Source organism: Pyxicephalus adspersus, chromosome 3 (assembly GCF_032062135.1).
Source record: "Pyxicephalus adspersus chromosome 3, UCB_Pads_2.0, whole genome shotgun sequence".
Lineage (NCBI taxonomy): Eukaryota > Metazoa > Chordata > Amphibia > Anura > Pyxicephalidae > Pyxicephalus > Pyxicephalus adspersus.
Window position 1 is genome coordinate 133,777,901 of NC_092860.1, and position 24,355 is coordinate 133,802,255.

General features: G+C 36.0%; 1 protein-coding gene across 5 annotated transcripts in view; it reads left to right on the forward strand.

Annotated features, from left to right (window-relative positions):
* The window catches only part of LDB2 (LIM domain binding 2), a 177,657-nt gene that overhangs the window by 127,809 nt on the left and 25,493 nt on the right, over nucleotides 1-24,355 (forward strand). For all 5 annotated transcript variants that reach the window (XM_072406414.1, XM_072406413.1, XM_072406416.1 and 2 more), the window contains exons 4-5: nucleotides 12,134-12,256; nucleotides 14,397-14,480. In XM_072406414.1, the coding sequence (XP_072262515.1) occupies nucleotides 12,134-12,256; nucleotides 14,397-14,480 (207 nt within the window). The remainder of the gene's footprint in view (nucleotides 1-12,133; nucleotides 12,257-14,396; nucleotides 14,481-24,355) is intronic.

Below are 24,355 nucleotides of genomic sequence, written 5' to 3' on the forward strand. Positions count from 1 at the left end.
CACTTCACCAATTGTCTAGATGAGGAGTTACCCTTGTGGGCTACATGTCCCATCATTCCTAGTGCCAGATAAAGAAAGCACATTCTCATCACAATACTCCATTGTGTCTTCTAAAAAAAACATGCATGCTGTAAGTTTTTGTTGTAGACCCTAACGCATGAAAGGGTGGCCATGGTAAGCAACTCTTGGGTATGGCATGGCTCCTGAGACCCAGGTAAGTGCTGGAGTCAGCAATATAATATTTCCAAGGTTTTTTATGTTGAATTTAAATCATTATTCTGGTTCCTTGACATACTCTTTACTTCACTTACACTTTACAGAGTGAAAGCCAATGCAATAATTTGCTTTTGATTACCTGGCTTTCATATACAGTACATACACTGCAAATACAGATAATATATAACAAGGAATAAGGCATGAAGTACAATAACCTAATTTATTCGATAAAATGTGCTGTAAATGTGTGGATTAAACATACAATTTGTAATAAAACTATATATATATATTACTATGTGATACACAAACATTTTATCAGCCCCCCTGATTGAAGCTAAATCCTCACTCATTTGTTTCTCATATGCTTCCCGTCCCAGACCCTGCAGCTCACAGTGGGAGGGATTTAGTAACGGGGGCAGTGCCATCAATCCAAAAAGAAGTGGGTGGGTTTAGATATGGCGAGAGATGTGTTCAACCTACAGGTCTGTGAGCGTTATAACTGCTTAAAAATATTAAATTTTCACCTAGCAAAATGTTGACACAATAACACGTCTTCAAATAACTTTATTAACCCATTACATTGGGCCTGATCTATTACAGCTTTCCAAGATTGGAGGCTATCATGGGAGAACCTGGGTGACTTATAAAACTTAGAATGGATACCTTTAGAATCATTTGCTATTAGTTGGCAAATACTTTCAATCTTGGACTGGATCCATACCAGGTTTGCTGGATCACCCAGGTTCTCCCATGATAGTCTATTTTCTCCAGTCATTAATAAATTAGGTCCATTGTGTATCTAAATCAGCCTTTGTCAAACTTTTAACATGGGGGAACCCTTGAAATAGCTTTAAGATTTTAGGGAACCCCGGACAGTAATAACAACATCCACAGCTCACAGTACATTAGCACATTTACCCTTACAGATAGCCGAAAACATCATTGGTGTTAGTGGTAACTGACCTGAGAGGTCCAAATTGTTCACGACCCAAGGAACCCCCTAGCATCCTCTGGAGGAGAAACACTGATTTAGATGAAGGTCCACAAAGACCAGATTGTTTCTCTGTCTCTATAAATTGGATTAAAATAACATGAATATTTGTTTTGTTGTTTGAAAACAGCAATATGATAATTAAAGTCCGTCTCTATGTCCTTCACAGTCATGGTTTAGGTGAAAATGAATCAAAGTTTAATATTTTAGGTAAAAAAAAAAGTGCAAATTATAAAGAGAACCAGTCATCAATTGGCTAACGAAAGAATGTGAATATGCAATCATATTGTTATATAGGAAATAATTACCTTTAATATTTTTAAATGGGGTTTATCACTGCAACATGAATGTCAGGGCTTACAAGTCATGTCTGACAGTTGTTGCTCTGAATGAAAAATGCAAACAACAATCTTTGTTTAAAAATGATAATGTTAATATATAGAGTGGATACAAAGATTTGAATGCCTATTCATATCCAAATCCATATGCAGCATCTAAGAAGCTAACATCAAGAAGTGTCACAACTTCAATTCTATTATTTCTATTAATATTAAACTGTACATATTACGCAGCGCTGTACATTAAATAAGGGTTACAAATGAAATACAAACGATGACACAGAAGGAGAAGAGGACCCTGATCAATTTCATCAATTCCATTGATGATTACTAATTGTAAAAAGAATCATATGAGCAAAGGGTCATGGTGTACTCTGTTTCTAAGTGCAACTCACAGGTAACAGAATCTTTGCCCTCGCCAGAGAGAGAGGCATCCCCTGCTCCTTCCATTAGCAAGGGAGCGACACAATGGAAATAAGTGAATATTTCTCTGCCCTATAAAGAAATCTTTTCGCTGGTAAGTTATCATTAGGGGTAGGTGCACAGTCATGACCCTAATAGCTGTGAATTTAATCTTAACATTTCACTGACCAAAAATGGGCTTGGAAGGTCGGAGGGGAGAGTGCCAATCTAGAATTAGCATTTCATATCTGGGGTTTACTGATCCTTTTACAGAGTTAACCCTTCCCATATGCAACAGATTATATTAGCTTGAACTACCCTTTTCTGTGGCACGTGCTTCTCTAAATATTACAGTATCTGAAGGGCAGTTTTTTAGTCTATAGTATGGTCATGCAGTGTTTATGAATATAGAAGCTGCAGAACCCATGCATAAACATATGTAATAAAAAACACAGTAAATGCTGCCTATTAATAACATCCCTACATTTGGCTTTTAGCGTATTAAATTGAAGGTTGCCTGAGTATTTTTTTCCTCTCCACAGAGAAAAATATATTGTAGGTGTTAATAAGCAGTGTTCAGCTTGAAAGATCTAGTGCACAAGCATAAGCGGAACATCAAGAACTGTGACTGATGACTTTCAATAACTGGTGGTCATGACGGAAATGTAGAAAAAGTAGAATAGCTGCCAGTTTTGCCAACTAGCCCTGGTGATGGACAGATCTACAAATATGAATACACAGTGGTCTGTATATTTAGCATCAATTTCCAAGTCAGAATATCAATACCTTGGGATACTATAGAGAAAAATTTGATCAAGTCAGAAAATCTACTTGTTTAACCTCTACCAAATGCTTTGTAAAATTAATTGCTCAGATTCAATCTACTTATCAATAAATGCAGTATTTATTCTGTGTTGTGCTTCTTCATTAAACTTTACTATAGACAAGGCTACAGGGAGAGCTAGTGACCGTGATGGCGTTTTTTTAAACAATTTAGAAGAGGATATTGGAAGTGATAAAGTAGGTAGACAAGGGCAGAAAATTAAGCTTGGGTCAAAATTAGTGGCAACAAAACTAAATTGCCTAAGTGCACCCAGTGTATGCTAAACACCATGTAAATGTAGCTTTCAATAATATAAATGAAGAAGCTACATCATGTCAATTGTACATTCTTAGTTTAACCCGTGTTCTGCACATGTACTCTGTTGTACTCATTCCCACCATCAGCAAAATTCCAAAGACAAGTAGTCCCTAATACAGGGATAATTTAGGCAGGCACTCCTGTGGTTCCTTCAGTATCGGGATGAATTAGCTAAAAAAGTACAGGTAGTCCCCAGGTTAAGGAAATCTGACATACAGACGACTTCTAGATACGAACTGGTCTTCCCTGCTCCTTTGTGTGCAGGACAAAGGCTTGAAGGGGGGAGGGGACAGTTTGCATGACTTGCAGAAGAAATCTTTCACTAAACACAGCTGGGACTGAGCTCTTCTGCAGCCTCTTGTAACTCTTTATTGACCAAGACAAACTCTGCAGTTGTTTCTTTTTGCATGTCAAAGCACAGCTTGCGCCAGAAATTAAAACATGTCTAGGCTCCATAAAAATGTTCTTTTTTTGCTTTGTTTGTGATAAGCTCACAGTGATTTTTTACAGTAACTGACACCACGCTGCCTACTAATATGTTGAGACAAGCATCTGTCCTAATGCATTTATTAAAATATTATTCCTGTTCCAACTTACATACAAATTCAACTTAAGAACAAACCTACAGTCCCTATTTCGTATGTAACCCGGGGACTACCTGTAGAGGCTTGGTATTGGCTTAGCAAAGAGAGTTAGTAACTCAACTCCATCATGTGCATGCATAACAATCCCATGCAAGTAGTGGATAGCTCCTTGATTAAAAAGGAGGACAGTACTATGGTTTGCAATATGGCAACATCAGCTGAGAATGAACAAAGTACCTATCTCTGTGATGTGGTGAACAAACGGTGCTCAGGAAGAACTAAAGTTTTGTGACCTTAACAGGGTTTGTCTACTAGTACTTATACTGACATATATTTAAAAAACATAGCAAGCAGAATGGTATGTATTGATTCTGTGCACACAATGCAAACTAATGGATCACAGTACAGATTCCAGCAAGTGTGCAGAGTCTGGAAACAAATGCAAGAAGTCTCACAATACAGCTGCCTAGAGCACAGCTCTGTTTATATTATTCTATCCATGCTTGTTTTACTGTGTGTATCAACCACTTTTAACATATTATTGCATTTTCTTGTATTCAGACTTTATACATTTTTCATTTGACACAGACAATACTGTGGAACTCTTTATACAAAGGAAGAGTTTTATCAAGGACATCGGCTAGAAAGTCAGAATAAAAACAGAAAAAGTATATTTTTGTTTCTCACAATTAAGACAAATTTGTTAGTCGCCTATAGTTTATTTTATTCATCCTATTTCCTGGTGGTCAGACAATGAACATTGGAAATATAAAGAAAAATATCAATGACACATTATCACAATGTAGTGTTATCTGTTTTGTCCCTTCAAGCTTGCTCTGCATGTAATATTGGATAAGAATATAAATAAAACATTTTTATATATTAAATAAAAAAGCACTGATATATAGAATACCATCATTACAAGCATTAAATGCATACAGTTACCATAATATATTATCACTTTCACAGCTTCTGCATCAATAAAAGCAAATAAAATCAATAAAGCACAAGCAGGTCAGTAACTTGCAGTTAGTAGAATTCTTCTGAACCAATGACCAGCTCAGGCCTGAATCACTGTTTACCTACTCAGTATTCCTGTCTCAGTTATGGTTCATAACTAGATCCAATGGGTCTAGTTAGATCCATGAGAGACTTCTCTGTAAGACTATAGTACATCTTCCCACTCCTCATTATTATTACACATTATTTATATAACATCGACATATTACCTAGCATTTTACAATGCCCATAGTCATGTCACTAGCTGTCCCTCAAAGGGGCTCACAATCTAATGTCTCTACCATAGTCATATGTCTTTAATACAGTCTAGGGTCATTTTTGGGGGAAGTCAATTAAGCTAACCGCAGGTTTTTGAAATGTGGAGTACCTGGGGGAAATCTATGCCAACATGGAGAGAAACTGCAAACTCCATGCAGATAGTGTCCTGTCTGAGATTCGAACCTGGGACCTAGCGCTGCAAAGGCCAGAGTGCTAACCGCCCCCGGCACCTCAACTCCAGACTATAAGGAGTGGTGCAGCAGAGGAAATGTCAGCAGCTTACCTCATGAAGATAGGAGCTCATTGACAAGATCAGCAGGTACTTTTAGACAAAATGTGTGCAGGCAATGCAGAAATCTAGTATATATATATATATATATATTACCCAGAAATATTTTAGAGGTTACTATTTCTCCTATACAAAAAATGCTTTTTTATCATTGCATTAATATGTATACTGGTAAAACTGAAAAACAGAAAAACTACTAGATGCCCTTTAATGTAAAGTAAGTCATTGTCACATTTGTCAAGGAATGAGCTACAATTGCAACATTTTAAATAATTCTGGATAATTTACAGCTACACATGGTTTGGCAATAGAAATCCTTATTACATATTTCTATGTAGTACCATCTGCACTTTGTCACTCATCATTTTTTTTCTGAATTCTCTTTTCCCTAGAAAGTGTAATGTCTTCTAGATTTTTAAAAATGGGATGAATATCCTTGAAAAGGACAATGTCAATGCTACAGAATGCTGTTTATAGAAATGCTTGTATTTTTCTTCCTCTCATTTACTGCACATTCTGCACAGTGTGAGTATAATAGGATGCCGTTGTGTAGACTGCCTAGTGACTGACAGTCACCAAAGACATAGTGGAGGCAGCGGTTGAGAAGAAGACAGTCGGTGAATGCCAGATCTCATCCGTACATTCCACCAGCAATCCGATCTGGCAGCTTCCTACTGCGAAATCCCAGCGCTGTCAATGAGAGTTAACAAGCGAAAACAACATCCAATCTGCATTCTCCATAACTGTGAATTAAACTCTTCGTGGAGGAGTGGATAAGAATTGAAAGGGCCCTTTTGTTTAAAAGTCAAAATCCTCTGCAAGTTCTCTAATATGCCACAACAACAAAAAAATGCACCAATAATTCTCAGTTCAATAACTGCAGACTCTGCTCCACAGGATGCTTCATTATTAAGAATCCAGGGAATATTGATCAATGCTTTTTTTACCAGCATCTCTTCAAGAAATTCTAGTGGGACCTGGCTTTCAAATAAGTGAAACATACCGACACATGCAACAATATATTCCTATTGTGGAAGTGGAAGATGTCATAAATGTAGCAACATCACAAACAAAACTTACATATTTCCACTACTATCTACTGGTAATACGTATCCCAGAATTCTACTTATCTTTCTCTTCAGATTTACTGACTAATAAACATGTTTTGGGTTATCAGGTAGCACAAAGAGAAGTATGCTAACAAGACAAAATGGGCAGGTTTGATTCCTCCACATTGTTTTATTATCCGAACCATAAAGGAGTTCTAATTGAAAATTTTAAATCTCTGTCCCACATAAATTGTTCTTTAGCTTAATATAAAAATTCCAATGTTCTTACGCCTACAAATTCAGTTTTCTGCAAGTCAAAAGGGCTCTTTTTACAAAGCAGGGAATCGGACATTTCCTCAAACATTCCCTGGTTGTTGAAACACATGGACCTGGAAGATTCTCCATCTGGGAATTTTTGATGGAATTTGAAATTTCCTGCTTTGTAAATGGCGCTCAAAGTGGCCAATGCTACTTTTGTTTTAATTAATTAATTAATTAATTTTATTATTGGATATATAGGGATAGATAAAGTGGGAGCAATAGATGATACAAATACATCTGTATTACCATCACTTAAAATGTTAGGTAAGGTGACCAAATCTACTTTGCCATTCCAAATGGTTTGCTGACAGGTTCTTTGCTTCTCCCAGCAGGCTAATGGCCTTCTAGCCACCAATCAGCCTCCACCACCATCACCACCCAGCTGCTTGAAGGGCGTATGGCAAAAGCTTGTTAAACATCCCCAACCATCCCCATTATTCTCCCAAAGGGCCAGTGGTAACCATACTACTTCACAGTCACCAGCAAGAGCAGGGAGTACCGTCGTTACTAGACCAACACGATGATTCACCAACGAACTCATGTACAACTTCTATGAATGCCTACCTGAGGCAATGAGGTTCTAGTGAGTGCAGAGAAACCACATGGCAAAGTTAACACAGGCTCACAAAAGTCACACAAAACTGTAACCTTACTTCATACATGTTTTATTTGCACCTTTAATAGACTAATCTCATAGTAACTGTACAGTAGTGAGAACAAGATCCCTAGATGTTGCTTATGTGAAAGGGGAAAGGAAACCACATATTATTGTTTAGAAAGCAGATGTTTATCAATTATGGAAACCCTTTGCTAGCTAGCTTTGTCAATGTCCCATAAAATAAATATAGTTGGAAAATGTGATCAAAAGTTTGTTCTGAGACTCAGAGTAAACAATAAAACAGCCAATTTGGCTTGAAGAATGCCACAATATTGCTATTATTGGCCTTCTGAGTCAGGATGCAGTATTCTTAAATCACAGTTTCTATAACTTAATACTCCGATGCACTTCTTCATACCTCATACACAATACTGTGTGCTACAGATATTGCATACTCCAGTCAGCAGAACATATTCCAGGAGAACATCAGCTGCCAGGTATCCCCCCGGACTTAAGCATTTAAACTAAAGGTGTCCCAGTCACCTCCACAGTCAGTAGGGCTGCAGTGTTACATACCAAGCGTTCCTAGCCTTCTCCATATCTTTCCAAGCATCGGTAGCTGCAAGCAGGTTTTTTTTTAGAATTGCATTAATCTTTATTACAGAAATGTTATTATATGTATAGATATGTGTTAACTTAAGAGATATGGTGTCCTGCAACATTGCATTTTTTAACACATATGAGAATAAGTGAAATGTGTAATAACAACAAAGTAACACAACCCCAGCGAGATAATGTTGGGTACCGAAAATACTTTTTAAACCATACATGAATATATTGGAAGACGTATTAAAATGTATATCATGAGTACAACTATATATATATATATATATATATATATATATATATATATATATATATACACAAATATTTTTTTTTACATAACAAATTCTAACATGAAAAAGTGTTGCTTTGACTTTGACAGATGGTAATGCTTACTCTTCAACTTTGTAAGTATAAAGATTGCAAAACTCAAACTTACTCCATATAATACAGTGACTTGTTTTGCATGGAAAAAACCCACATCCCTAGACTTAATATAACCATAAATGTACATGTAGGATATCTTGTAACTTTTAAAAATGTTTGTACAAAAATTATGTGTAATAGGTTATGTGTCTCATGTAAAATAAGACTACTATTGATGCAGAATAGGAGATTTTTCTGGGTAATCCTGGCTGCAAATGCTAATCATTTCATATGGTATAGAAAGAGAGCTTTGAGTTTAATTTTTCCCTGATGGCAATTTTTTAATGTTAAAATTAGTTGCATTAGAGCACCAAATGTCTGAAGATTGAAGATACGATGATAGCATTTTTGTTTTTAATTTCCATAAATGTCGGCCAAAATTCCAACATGTTTCAATGATCTTAACATGCCCATTTTTAAGGGATATGGTAAATACATTAAAATACACAGTCTTAATGTGTAAAATAAGTATTTAAACAGCAAAAAATGTATATATAAAATGTACATGATGTTAATAAAACAAGGCGTATACTACAAATACATTTGTATAGAAAATACAAAAATATTAAACAATTCAAATATCAACCTTAGTACATAGAAATAAACTGAAAAGAAAGGGAAGCCTTGAAAAAAAATTTTTTTTTATTAAATTTAAGTTAATGTAATCTTATAACTAATAATATTTTTGAGATATTAAAAGCCCATTGTTGAAACTTGCAGGAGTGAATTTATTCATATTTTTCCTTCTCTTTTTCGTGCTACTGGTTCAAGATTGCTAAGGCATGTATTATGCATATCTCAACTTCAGAAATGTAAACGTGATCAGTTTCCCCAGAGCCTTCCTCCCATCCCCTTCTGTGACATGGCCGGTAATTTACTCCCGCTGAGCATTTGTCTCCTCCCCTCCTGGGACCCTTGTCTGCCCTCAGTAATAATGAAAATGCAATAGTAGAGTCCAGAGAAATAGACACAGGTTGAGCATGGTCGGTATTTCCCATCTGTACGGTGGGAGATTGACTGGCGTGATACTCATCCCCTTTTCCTGGCTTTAATAACATGAAAGTTGGAGGAAATCAGTTTCCATACTGGAAAGCCCATACACACAAATGGTCTTTATTAATATCACACAATATAATGTGTAGGATTTCTATAAATAAAAAGAAAATGTAACTTTATTTCATAAAAAGCAAAATGTTTTATTAAATGTTTTTTTGTTACAATCAGATTTTTTAGCAACAAATGTAATATGTTAAATGACTGAAAGTCAGAAAATTGACACTGTCAATCACCTGCACCATTAAATGGGTTTAATGGATGATAAAGTCCATCAACAGTGTCTTAGGTACATAAGATGCCTAGGGAAATCCATTAGTCAGAACTTTAGGAGCAGAATGTAAGTCTTAATGCTTTCATAAAGGCTGGAGAAAACCACAATAGTGACAATCAATAAGGCAATGCACACCTAGTGCAAAACATTTACAATACTTACTGAGATAAGGTGTGTATTGCACTTATGCTTATTGGTGCAGCACAGCCAGGTGTGCAGGGATAAAGAAGTCCATTGGTTTTCATTTCAGGTTGGGCTTCACTACTGGCCATGAAGTGTAAACTTCTCTAGTTCTGCACTCCTACCTTCTCACTAAAGCTTACTCTGGAACATTACTGGACAATCATTGGACATCATTTGTTCTGTATCCCCACAGTAATTATTACATTCCATAGTTCAGGGTGCAATTAGGAAAATGAGCCCACTGTGGCTAAAGAGAGGCAATTCCAATGAGAAATACCCATATATTTATATATATATATATATAATATATATATACATACATACATACATACACATACATTGCTTTTTTGCTCATACTGCATGGCATAATGCTGACAAATTAATTCTTTAGTATGCCCTATAAATTAGGTAATGGTATGTTCTGCTACATAAGTTATCATAATTGCTAGGGAACGTCCACATGCAAGCCATAGCAATTTATTCCAGTTCTTCTTCATTTACTTTACCAGGTAATAAATTATGATATCTAGTCAAAAAATATCCTAGCAGCAGCTGCTTACCTGTAGACAGTCTTCTTTAATAATCATATTCCATACACACCTTCATAAAATAATAGCACAGAGGGGTGTGCATCCCTCCTCTGACACATTTAGCTGTGTATCAACACCGCTTGGCCTCGGGAGACTGGTTGCTTCTCCCAGCACTCTGTTGCCCCCAGGACTTAGTGCGCAAGGGATGGTGTCTGGAGATAGGTCGGCAGCCGACCTGGTGCCCACAAATGCACAGTACAGAGCCACAAATGCAGGGTTCAGAATGTCAGGAAATCCAAAAACAAGCCGAGGTCAAAAACATGGGAAATCAGTCCATCCAGCGAAGTACAAAGGGAAAGGCACAAACAGAGTCAGGGTCACAAGCAGAGGTCGGTCCAGGCAGAGTTCAACGGATAGTCAGGAACAGGCACAGGTCAGTAATACTCAAAAATCATTCCAACACAGGTAGGCCCAGCAGACGCTACAACAGGCACACCCCACAGGGAGCAGAGAGGCTATAAAGCCCCAGCAGCCAATGACAGCATGGGAATAACAGCTACAGGGATGCTGCAACCCTCAGGGCACTGATCCTGCAACCCCAGTGCTACTGCGAGCGCAACCGCCAGATGGAATAGGCTGCGCACACCCTCCTGTGGTGAGGCAACACCTGGAATCAAAAGTCCAGAAGACGCCTCCTAACAAAAACACTGTGCAATTCCCCTAAATCACATACATTTACACTTATTATTAATTTCTGAATGTTGTATTCTGGCTTCTAAAAGATGGGGCAAGTACGTCTCTTTTGAATGCATCTATTTGCAAACTCTGGCTTTTGTTGTGAATCAGAATCCAGCAAAATCCGCACATTCTTTAACAAGGGTCTTTCCTTTTACAAAAAGAGACATATTTGATCTGTCAGAAAAATCTTTCAACACAGAAACTGCCAAAGGAAGAGTTTTTATTGTAGGTTCCTGCAAGAAAATGTTACCGCGTCTCTAAATTTAAACTCTGTATTTTAAAGGATAATGTGCATTTTACTTAAAAGATAGAAAAGTTTTGTTATTTTTGTGAGATTGATGTGTTATTTATGCCAGTATAGTGACTTCATTCATGCACATTTCTTTGACAACTGCCTTACGTCATCTTAGTATACCATGAAAATCAATTGCTTCTGTTTACAGTAATTTTGTAACGGGTAGTCTTTTGTTTAGGAATGTACTATGAAAATCTACAATTTGCGAAGACTTAAGAATTTGGTTCAGATTTGCCCATAAATTAGCAAATTATATTTCAGAATTTACAAATCAAAAGATTTTAGCCCCGTCTTTCTGTTTTTCTTAGGTAACTTTTCTTAGTACTTTTAGTTAGTTACATTAAGTATTTGCATCTTTGATATGAGATTATTCACCTAAAGTGGCTCCTTCTATGTGGTCTGGTTTTATTGACTTCCTCCCGGTAAACATAAATATTCATTTTTCTTGCTCACTGCTCTAAAATGCATTACAAAACAAATGAAATCTTTCAGAAATGGAATATTGCTGGATGAATGATTTAGCCATTACAGTAAAGCTTTGATGGTTCACAGTTTTATAAAATCTGTGTCTCAATTCAATTACATCTAACGTAATATTATTTTTTCATTATATATATATATTTATTTATATATATTTATATATATATATATATATATATATATATATATATATATATATATATATATATATATATTATATATAGATAGATAATATTGTAAGAGTTTGCAAGGTAAAAATATTTTATTGTCCAAAAGTTATAAGAATTTGTCATTTTTACATAGATATATAAGGGTATGTTATTTTCCTTTTCTCCTCAACACAGGTGTGTACTGAAGGCCGTCTCATCCTGGAGTTCACATTTGATGATCTCATGAGAATCAAGACATGGCACTTTACCATTAGACAATACAGAGAATTAGTACCTCGCAGCATTTTAGCCATGCATGTAAGTACAAAGACCTTATACACAATCGATATAATGACTTTAAGGCTTTAAAAGGGTTATGTAGCCCCTTTTTGCTTCAAAAGTTCCAATTTTCTATTCTTTTCGTTTTTTTGGAAGCTTCAAATTTTTATAAAAGTTTATAAAAAAAAAAAGTTTGATATTCTCCACTTACAGATTCAACCATTTTAATAGTCATTAGCTGTTCAAACTTTTTTGCCAAATACAAAATAAAATATATAGTGAAAATATAACATACTTACTATTTATACAACAAGCAAAAATTAGGGAGAGAAGAAGATTGGGCTTTTCCCTTATATTGTTTCAACTAGTTTGGAGCCTGTTACAATACATTTCATAAAAAAGAAAAGATAAAGGAAAGAGGGGCTTTTTATGGGCATGCAAATTAATGAATTAATTTGGTACGATACATAAATGCCAAGACATAACATGCAATAAATAGACATATTACAAAAAGATATGTGAATGAGCTTAGGTCATAAATCTTTTTTGGTATACAGATATAGCCATGAACGGAATGTTAGTTAATACAATCTCGTATTTGGTGATCACATAAAGGGTACCGTCGTCTCAGTCTGGACGTTTTTTGTCGATCCGCTTCCTCAGGGGATTTTTGGAAAATTGTAACTAAGTAATATAACATTTACGTTCTGTTCGCAGCTATACCTGTTTACCAAAAATTGTTTATAACCTAGCTTTAATCGCATATCTGTTTGCATTACAATGTCTATTTATTGCATGTTATGTCTTGGCATTTACAGTATGTATCATACCAATTTGAAGTACATATGAATTATTTGCACACCATAAAATGTCCCTTTTTTCTTTATCTTTTCTTGTATCTGATATTTATACAGAAACAAAATAAAAAATTTTTAATTACTACCTCACTGATGAAGATGAGTCGCTCTACAATGCAAATGTACAAGAAACAAAACCTAATAATAAACTGCTGGCTGAAACTAAGAATAAATCATTTAACTATTAACATGAATATATTTTACATTTAATTGAATGAAAAATAATTTATTGAAAAATATTTTGGAATGGAAAAAAACACTTTTTTTGACAAAAAAATGTTTTGACAAAAATGTCAATGAAGGTAGAAAGGACAATGGATCACACACTGGCCTGATCCCACGGAAAACAATAACAATGGCTTTAATGTAGTTTATCATTATTCCTCAATCAGCCAAACTTTTTAAGAAGATCATTATATACTGTATATGCAAGGACCCACTAAATTTGTAAAAGATGACCACTGATTTTTAAAAATAGTTTCAATCAGTTGGAAGTGTTACTTGATTCGATTTTATTTTATTAGGTTTAGTGTTTAAATTAGGAAAATGCTTTATGTGTTACCTAAATATTCATGTATGTTTTAATTATCTCAACTGAGCCAGGGCCACAGTATATTTCCTTGTAGCATGCATGTGAGAATAATATTAAAGCAGTTCCTGCACATAGAACTAACTCACCATTAGGCCTACCCTAACTCTCAATGTAAATTTAAAAAAAACTGGCAAGTTTGATGACCTACTAATGACTACCTCACTCATAACCTTGTCACATGTGTGACTTCAAGACTTTTTTAGGGCTTCTCGACTCTACGTAATTTTCTTCCTTGTCCTATACAGCTTGCTCCTACTTTCCACACATTTTCAACAGCACTTAAAACCCATTTTTTTAAGCTCACTACCCATCTTCTGTCTCTTAAACCCTCACTACTTACCCACCAGTCCATATCCCCCCTTTTGTGTGCTACATCCCCCTACTCTTAAATTGTAAGCTCTTTCAGGCAGGGTCCTCTTGTGTCATTGTTTGAACCTCTCTATCATTTGTAACACCTATTTATGATGCAGAGCTGCATAATATGAGATTAGCTATTTATATATACAGTATTATAATAATAATAATAATAATAATAATAAAGTTTCTCACTTAGCCTTTAGAATCTGGCCCACTGGCTGACTTGGAAGTAATGCCATTCAGCCTCCTGGAAAACCTTAAAGTTTACCCCAAAGTAAACCTTAAAAGTTCACTTTAAAGCAGAAAGTGTGATGCATTGTGAATTGTTAATAACGTAATTCTTGATTTGTTGTTATTCTACTTGTGCATACAGGCGCCGGACCCCCAGGTGCTGGAGCAGCTTTCCAAAAACATCACTAGAATGGGTCTTACCAACTTCACCCTTAACTACCTCAGGGTAAGTGGCCATGTTCTGAGAATGCCAAGTAGGGACAGAAAAGAAAATGAAGGTGCAAAGAAAACAATAAATCAAAACTCTTGGAATGTGATATATATTGAATTGCAGGAAAACATGTAATTCATTTTAACCTTATTTGGATAGATTTTACTTTCTAGCTTCCACAGTCCCAAACTAAATTAAAACAAGTCTACAAAATAATAAATGTAACTAATGTAACTGAACAACCTTTAAGATGTTTTCATAATTCACACTCAAAATGAAAGCTTTTTATGTGTTCAGGAAAAGCATCTACAAATTCTTGGATTCTAGAGGTATTGGTTACATTGTTGCTCCAAGGTTTGGGGTTAGCCATGGTGTAAACATACCGTATAACCTCAGGAAAGCAACAGGGATGTTATATTTTTTTCTGTCACTGCCACCACTTTGTTCTCAAAACAATTTTATTCTATTTGTCCTATTTTAAAAAAAATAACAAAACAACTCACTTCTGTATAAAAACCCAAATACTCTGGGTTTTTAGGGGCAGCACTATCAAGAATCAACTTCTGAGGAACATAGTTTTTGGGGAATGTTACATTTTTTTGTGTTGAAATATGGAGATTACCTAAATGTTGCTATAATATTTATATAATGTAAGCTTGCTGTGGGGAATTGCTCATATCAACAGGCTCGCAGCAGTTCAATGAGGCAGCACAAGGTCAAGCTTCATAAAAACAAAGTCCAGGCTCCAGCCTGGGTTCTTTATTATAGCACAAGAAAGAAAAAAACAACACAAACTAAAGCATGCCACCCCTTTGGTAGTTTCCACTCTAACAAACAGAGAAATACCAAACAAAGTTGGTTTGCATAAAGAAAACTGGACAGCTACTCTGTGCTCTCTAAGTACGGGTTAAGATCCACACATGGACCGGATGGCCAAAGATCCCTCCTAATTCTGCCCTGGCCAGCTCCCGAGCCCTTAACACCATAGAAGCCGTCTCTGGTCAACTACCACACAGTTACCCCAATAGACAAAGTACCCTAACCTGGGCGTTATATACACCCTATCCAGGACCTTACCAGCCAAGCCATGGGACACCCTGTCACAATATGTGGAGATAACATTCACACTGACAAAATCTGCAACTGACCATCAAAATTGCAAACTACATTCACCACATTCCTGTTATAGAGAACCTCAAATACAACCTTGTCATGGTTCAGAGTATCCAGGACCTCGAGGATCCATCGGACCATTTTATGCAATCTTTGCAAAAAAATTTGTAATTGAAAATCAGGTAGCTTGTTGCCTGGATAGAAGCACCATCATTCACTTGTAGATGTTACCTAGCCACCCAGTCTTTCTGCTACAATTGGAGAAAGCAATGTCATGCTCAATTCTGTTTTTATTACTTCCATTCTCCACTTCCAATCTACAAGATGTATGAAATCTTGTAAAAGTAAGAAGGAGTCCTTCCTTTTTAAATTAAAAAAAAAATGTAACGTGACATGGTAGCTTACATTTCTGGGCTACTGATTTGAGGTTTGCTGCATGGGCAAGATCTGGGTTTAAAGCCAATGGAGTGACTTTCTTATATTAAAGAAAATGTTTGCACTTTGATAGCTCCCTGTTTATCATTTGTTAACACTTTGAATACTGTTAGGCCCCTTTCACAATTGCAGTTGCAAACTGAATGGTAAGTTGTTTCTAGGTGCATAGCAAACTGTTGTAGTATGCCCGAGAGTAGCAAATGTATGCTTGCGCGTATTCAAATGCATGCTTGCACATTTGTGGTGCAGTTCTTCCTCCGAACAACTGGACAGAAACTTCATGTTGCAACTAGAAACTGCTCTGAAACCAGATGCAAACACTTCCAAATGCGCGCACAAAGTTGTTTTCAAATGATCCTATACAGTTGAATGGGAATATTTATTTGCTTTTAACTTATGATGGTAAAGTATCCTGGTGGCAGCAATAACAATATCAATATTGACTAAATGCTGAATACCACTACACACTTAGAAATTATTGGATTGTATTTGTATTGTAAGAGTACCTAATACTAATAAATGCCACTGAATGTTGTATGAAAAGATTGATTTAAAAAAAAAAGGTACATGCATAGGTATATAGGTGCATAGGTACATTCTGCCACAAACTGTTCCACCTGACAATGTACTGGGTAGCCAATAGTTTGCTCAGGCACCATTCACTGTCATATGTTAGAGAAGGATGGGGCTTTCATTTTCTATCCATATTGCATTGTATATAGAGAAAGTATAATGGCATTTTTCATAGAATATAGACATTATCAGAAAATAATAGGTGACTACAATTTTGAGCTTTGTTGATATTGATTTTTTTGATTTAACATTGCCTTGTTTCATTCTCTTAAAATAGTCAATTGCCAGCAGATTGGATCTATATTCACCTATTCAGTCCAAAAATAAGACATATATGGGCACCTTCAGTCTAAATTAAATCCATTAGCTGTATCAGAGAATTGATAGCGTAACCACCAGACATCTGGGCTGTCATTAAACTCTAGGCACATTAAGGGTTACAAAAGTTTTCCATTTAAAGTGCAAACTTTGCTAACATTTAAAGAGCACTAAGAGGCAGCCAGTGACATTAATAACATTTGCTGCTGTTATATTGTTTGCAATTAAGTTTAGTCAAACACTAAAATCTACCAATAAATTAAATGAACCCCACACCAGGATGATGAGAAATTCTTCTGTTTAATGAGCCAAAACTCCCACCTGTAATGTATTTAATTAGAGATATTTCTAGAGGTAGATTCTGATTTTCGCCAAAGCTAGAAAACAGTTGAAGAGGAAAATCAAACTATGCACCAAGAAATGGTATTTATTCCCCGGAGTTAGTTTTTCTGCGTCATGATTGACCCTGGAACACAGCAATACCTATGTGGATTCTTTCTATGTAGCTTATAATGCAGCAATTTTTAATGCATTAAAAATCCAACATTTTAGCCGTAAACATTGTTCTTGTGGAAAGACTACATCTTAGAAAAGTATACAGTAATATACTACCCCAATAATAAAAGGCCTGTGAATACAGATAACAAAAGGGCATAAAGAATAAAATGACCTGAAGAACTCAATGCAAATAAGCTATTTCACAATCATGCCGGCATTGACCAGTGTTTCATGCTTTGATGTTCTAATTAAAATCAGTACCTACTCCAAGTGGATCTACTTGCTTGGGAAAGTTTTGGTTTACAAGAAATGTTAAACATTCCCTAGAGCTCACTTGAAATCACCGAAACAGTTCTATTGGTCAGACATTTTTTTTAAATAAAGCTCTTTTCATTATTAACATGGTCTTACCCCCGCTTGCATTAATTGTAGGTATAAATTTAGGACCAGACAAAGTTGGGTTCATAAGGACACAAATTAGCATGATGGTGACCTTTCGCGGGTTTGTAAGCACTAAAATTGAGAATAACATTTCATTGTCCTTATGTAAAACCAAATGTTATCCAGATAACCCAACATAGATTGTAGGACCTGGGGATTATTCTGGAGAGTGAATAATTTACCTTTTTTCTTTGTTAAATGATTCAATTGTTCTTCAGATCCATTAATCTCATTACTACTTCCTTGTGAGGTTGTGGTGTCAGTCTTTAAAAATTATAGGATGCCAGTAGTACCGAACAACTGTAACAGATAATGGTCAGTGCCCCATCACCAGGAAAATATAGATAAGATATATATATAAGCACTGCAAGGAGGACCCTTACATTCTGCAGAAAGAAGAATCCAGAATCAGATCATGCCTTTAATGTGACCACCATTTCACCTTTCTGGGCATTAGTAAGGTTTAAAAGAAAAAGTGTGATCACCAATAGGTAGGTTATATAGAAGGCAAAGGTGTATGTTTTCCTAATGTCTGGGGATTAGCTCTGGACATTTGCAATAAGGAGGATGAGTAGGTGGAATGGTGCATGGTCAAACCTAAAGTAAACATAAAAGATACATAATAATGAAGTTCTAGTATTGCAAATACATTATGACATTTATTTTTTTATATGCAAGCACTCCATGCCCTTAAGTGTGATCTGGCATCCACCTATTACAGTCCCTGTTCAGCAGAGCTGGAGTGTAACAGGGAGAAGCAAAACCAGGAGCCAATCATTTTCTGTGACAGAGAGATGAGCCAATCACTGTACTGCTTCTTTTTCCAATGTCCAATCACAGGGTAGGGCGGGTCCAGGATGACATAGAGCTAGAGGAGATACATAAAAAACGCTGCCCATCTGACTGAGGACATCTAGCAGCAGAAAAGGGTGCTGCAGGAGCAGTCTTTCATCTTACTTGTAGCTGGAGTTTTGTTTTAAATGTATTTTAGGATATATTTACTCTCCACAAATGCTCATGATTGTGACATGCAGTTCTACAAAGGTAGCCTATGTTTATATTTTTTACCATATGTTCATTTTAAGTTAACCAGGTTTGTAAAAAATATACTTTAACCTCAATAAATGATAAGCCATGGTATCTCATTTTCCAGGAAACATTTTACTGGAACAGTTCCAGGAAACTGATATGTATTGCAGAATATTATTTAAGTAACCAGGAAACTCTAGAGCACTAAGACTAATGTATATAAATCCGCTGAAGCTTTATGCAGCTGGACCCTCAGCTGGACAGTGACATAATACAGAACTAAAACAAAATATCAACATAAGCAGGTAGATGGAAAATTAATTTAATGTTGAATAATTAAAGGTTAACCTCTAGGATGCAATACATTGCCTCAAGTAAATTGAAAAAAAAATGCAGGCGGACAAAAAAAGTGTTGGAGATGGTTTAAGAAATAGTGGTAGTAAGTTTAATAGCAACTTGAAATGCTAAGCAGGGGCAACAAACACAGACAAAGACTGTGCTTGTGCATCACCACTTTGGTAGTAGCTATTAGGAGGTTTGTCGTTTCATCTTCTGAATCACAACCATGGTGGTTTTAAGGTTGGGTTCATATCACAGCACACACATCAGCACATATGTTAATTAGCATGTTCTGGTAATGTGCAACGCAGTGCGTTTTTACATGCTGTGCCACTGATGTGGTGGTAACCAGCCCTATGTGCCCTGCATGTTGGTGTAATGTGTGGCACCATTCATTCTAAATGGCATGCCAAGGTACTTACTACAGTGTACTGTGCCCTACTGCAAGGCAACGCAATATGGTGTGGTACAATGCTCTGCTGAAAATAGTTCAGGTGCAGTTTTTGGACCGTTTACCGAGTATGCGGTACACAATGCATATTAGTGCACATTATGAATATGCACCAAAATTTGTCAGAATAATTGTTTAAAGCCATATGCATGGTCTTTGCAAAAAGACCAAGAGGTGAACGAATGAGCGCTGTACATACAGCACCATTCTGCTCTATAGAGGGGGAGCGGCACCCCCTGGGCTCTTTACTTCCATTGCTTCCATTCTATTATCTTCAGTCATTCAAGGATCCACCCGAACGGATCCATAAATGAAGTCGGATGACCACTGTAAACATGTAAACATGTCAGATTCTCTTCTGAGACCTGACCGCTCCTATCGGATGAGAATCATCTGACATGTCTACATAGTCTTATTTTGGAAGTATTTTAGTGAAGTTTTATAAATATTGTGGGGGCTCACCTTGTTGTGTGAGCTGTTTATAATCTTAAGGACAACAGCACAAGAGAATTTTTTAAATCAATGACCAATCCCTCAGTTAAACTAGTTTTTTTAACATTTGATTTGGATCAGATTGTATTATGCAGGTCAAGCAAATCGTTAAAGAAAAAAAAACAATCCATAGCCAGTTATATACTATCATTGAAAAATATTCTGTTCTGTAACACCACATACAGCTTTGAAGGAATCCTCCAAGCATAGTAAATAACTGGTGTAATTTAATTGATGCTGTTGCAGCATTGATACATGTCCCCCCATTGTAGTGTCAAGCTTTCCTATCAGTGTGCCTTTTAAATCATAAAACCAATAAATACCAATTGTGGACTTCAATGGAAGCTACTAAATTTTGAACAAAATTTGATAAATTTAACTAAATTTTAATTTCTTCGTCACTAGTCATGGTTTGATACCAGATTTCTAGTTGTAACAAGAGTTTCGAACTCTTGAGAGTATGGAAAAGGGATAGGTCACTGTGTGTGACCACATTGAAAATGACTAAGCATAATAAAGCCAGTCAAGGCGCTAGTGTTAAAGGCTTTTTTTTTTTTTTTTTTTTTTAGTAATAGAGAACAAAAAAAAGGCATACCAATGGGACTTTAACAACAGTTATTTTTCATAAAAGCCTAAACATTTTTTTAACATATTTAATTAATATATTTATTAATTACATCCATCCATAAAAAAAAAATTGCTTAATTTTTAAATATATTGTGCTGACATAGTACATATACTGAGATTTGTCCTTTATCCAATGCGTTTTGTAGACAGAGTCTACATTTTTTTAATACAACAGCTGGACCTCATGTGAATTTTTCAGCTAGTTCATTGTATACTGAAAGACAGGTTGGCATTCATCTGTTTATCGCTCATCAGGAATGACAAACCCCTAGCAAAATTTATTAGATGTAAATAATACAAATTTTTTTCTCTACCTTTAGTAATAATTGTAATCTAAAAAAGGTCTGCTTTTGAAAAGCATTTATTCTTCCAATATTTTGACATTTCTGATCGTTCTTTAATAAAATGACTGTCCACTGACTGCTTCCATTTCCAGCTGCTAGAATTACTGAAAATTGTTTAATCAGTGCAGGTGCACTAAGTGGCACCACACTGGTCTCATATTTATAAATACCTTTTTATTGAAAAGACTCCTGGCCCATTTAACTCAATTTAGGCTCCCTTCAGTTGAGTGACTGTATTATCATCACAGCTTCAATATTGCATATATCTGAGCATTTTACAACTTTTAACACTAGACACAAAAATGGTAAGAGTTGAAGATTTGAGTAAGCCCATTTTAAAACCAAAGACAATGAACAACATCAAGTATATTAGAATGCAACGGCACAGCTATTATTCACATATTAAAGTGGTGTTAAAGTAAAACTCCCTATAAACTTGTAATTATAAAAGTATAATTACTGTATATCTAGGAATACAATCAGCAAGTACAAGAAAAAAATTATTTGATGTACAAAGAATTGGAGAAAAGCTTCTAATTGCTGAGTAAACAAACCAGGAAGACTTATCCTTACAGATGAACTGACAGTAAGGAGTAACATTTTTCTCATCTTAAAAAGAGATGTGCAATATGGTGCCTGCAGCACTACTGTAGTGTGAAATAGGGGGAATTGTGTTATTTCAGAATTTATTTTGCTTTAACCTTTATCTTTTTTTTGGATATGTATATAATCTGTCTCCCTGCTAGTAGGTGGTTAATATCTATCCCAATTCTGTGAAAATATTGGGTGTGTTTGGGGTGCTGGGGACTGCAAAAAGCTTCTAAAATGTGAAATATTAAAATATTTGAAAAAGAATAAATTAAGGAATCAATAAATTAGTTTTTGCTGCTGGAAGCCCAAGACCAAAGGAATAAAAATTTAAACTCCTACTTCAGTGCTCTCTAATCTATACTCTAACAATTAAAACTCAACTTCTCTCCAGCATTTAAACCTTATTTGAAAACTGAAAAGTTTGGGGACAATTTTACTTTTTTGAGGTTTATAAATCTTTATGCAATATTTTACATTTATGCTTTTTATTATATTTACCAATAAACATTATTATTAGGGTGCCCCAATGTCACTAGCTTCCTGGTAGCTGCACTTCAGCACTGAACACATTTACCTATGTATTACTTTTCATGTTCAATAAAGTACATTTTTACATCTTCAGTTTTTTTCTTAAATTTTAATCCTTAATTTATTCTTTAATCCTTAATTTTATTTCTAATCTCTTCAAATTGTCACACTTACCTCTTCCCCTCTAAACTGCAGACTCCTCTTCCCTGTGCATGCAGTTCTGATGCTGGACATGCCTCTGTTTCCAAGCTTTATCAATTCCGTTTAATCCGCTGGCCAATCAGAAAATTGCCTCCTGACCAGCCTTGGCTATTTAGCTAGCTCACACACTGCACTCTGTGTTCGTGTAACGTGTCTCCATTGTGCCGAGCCCCTAGTTCTGTGAGCTAGTTCCTGTTCACCTGGTGCTTAATTCAGTGTTTCTTCTGTCCAGCTCCTACGTTAATCCCCCGTTGTCCAGTCTGTTGGTTCCTAGCCAACTTCCCTGTGCTGTTCCAGTTTTCCTGTCTGTCTCTGGATTTCCCTGCGTCACCTGTACCTCCTGTTGCTTCCCTTGTCTCCTGTGTTCCCTGTGCCTGCAGTGGCCCCTGTGTCACTGGTGTCTGTCTCCTGGATCCCTGGCAATAGACCCCTGGCGTGTGACCTGACCTCGCTTGCTTGGTGCCTGCTTTGACCCCAGCTTTCCTCGACTATCCTTCTGCTTTTTGATTTGGTACCGTGTTTTGCCCACCTTGGTGTGCCCAAGGACTGCAACCAGGCAATACCCAAAGGCGCAACATCCTCACCATCAGAGGCTCTGGAGAAAACATGGTTACTGCTTAGACTCTGCGCCTTAGCCCTTCTCAGGGCTCTCACCATCTTCCTGCAAGCCATAGCGCCCCCTAGTGGCCCTGTCTCTCTGTGCGTGACACAAGTGAGATGCATTCTCTATAAAGCAAGATGGTGGATGCTATCCGCAACAATGGGGCACTTGGAAAATAGGATCTAGCCTGGTGATCCAAATACATTTATTTTCTAATGTTTCGTTGAACTACCTTTACTTTAAGGCATATACTTGATATATATTATTTCAATAAATTTATGCAATGTCACAACCTTTATTTCTAGTTGGAGTTGCATTAATTTTCCACCAAGCTCTTCTATTGATGATTGGAGGCATAGACCATAAAGTCTTCTCCAGCACTTCCCAAAGATTATTATTATTATTATTATTATTATTAAACAGGATTTATATAGCGCCAACATATTACGCAGCGCTGTACATTAAATAGGGATTGCAAAGTCTTTTATAGACAAGGCGTTCAAGGAGTTTGGAGATATATGGGAGAAGGGAGATAGGACGGTAGTTGGAAGGTAAGGAGGGGTCCAGTGAGGGTTTCTTTAGGATAGGGAGAATTATGGCATGTTTAAAAGCTGAGGGGTATTTTATTTATTTTATTTATTATTTATATTATTTATTTTATTTATTCCCAATAGGGTTAAGGTTTGGCCAATACATGTGTGAAAATGATGTCTTATGCACCCTGAACCTCTTTCACAATTTGAACCTGATCAATCCTTGCATTGTCATCTTGGAAAATAGCTCTGCCATCTAGGTAGAAAAAATATATTGGTGGCAAAACCTGGTCATTCACTATAGTGAAAAGGTAGTCAGATCTTCTTCTCTTTTTTGGCCATTTAATCTTGCTGACCAACTAAAGCACCCCAGATCTTAGTATATATACAGTATATAACACAATCACGTTAGATGCTTCTGTGCCTGTTTACAGATCCATATAAATCTCAATGAGCTATCTTCTGTGCTGTATATACACTTGAGTAGCAAACAGTTAAATCACATATGGGTATTTACTGCACAGTAGAAAAGTTAGCATGTGGAAGAACAGATGAACCATGTACCATGTTGAAGTAGTAAATGCAAAACCTCCAACTGCGTTTTGCCTAACTAAATTAAAATAAAAAACTTACCATAATAAATAAAAAACATAAATACAGCATTATGTATAGTGTTTTGGCACAAACTTACACTTGCCTTTAAATTTTTTCACATTTATATTTTTAAGCAAACTGTAATTTATTTAAGATACTCAGGTCTGTAAAAGATGATCGGT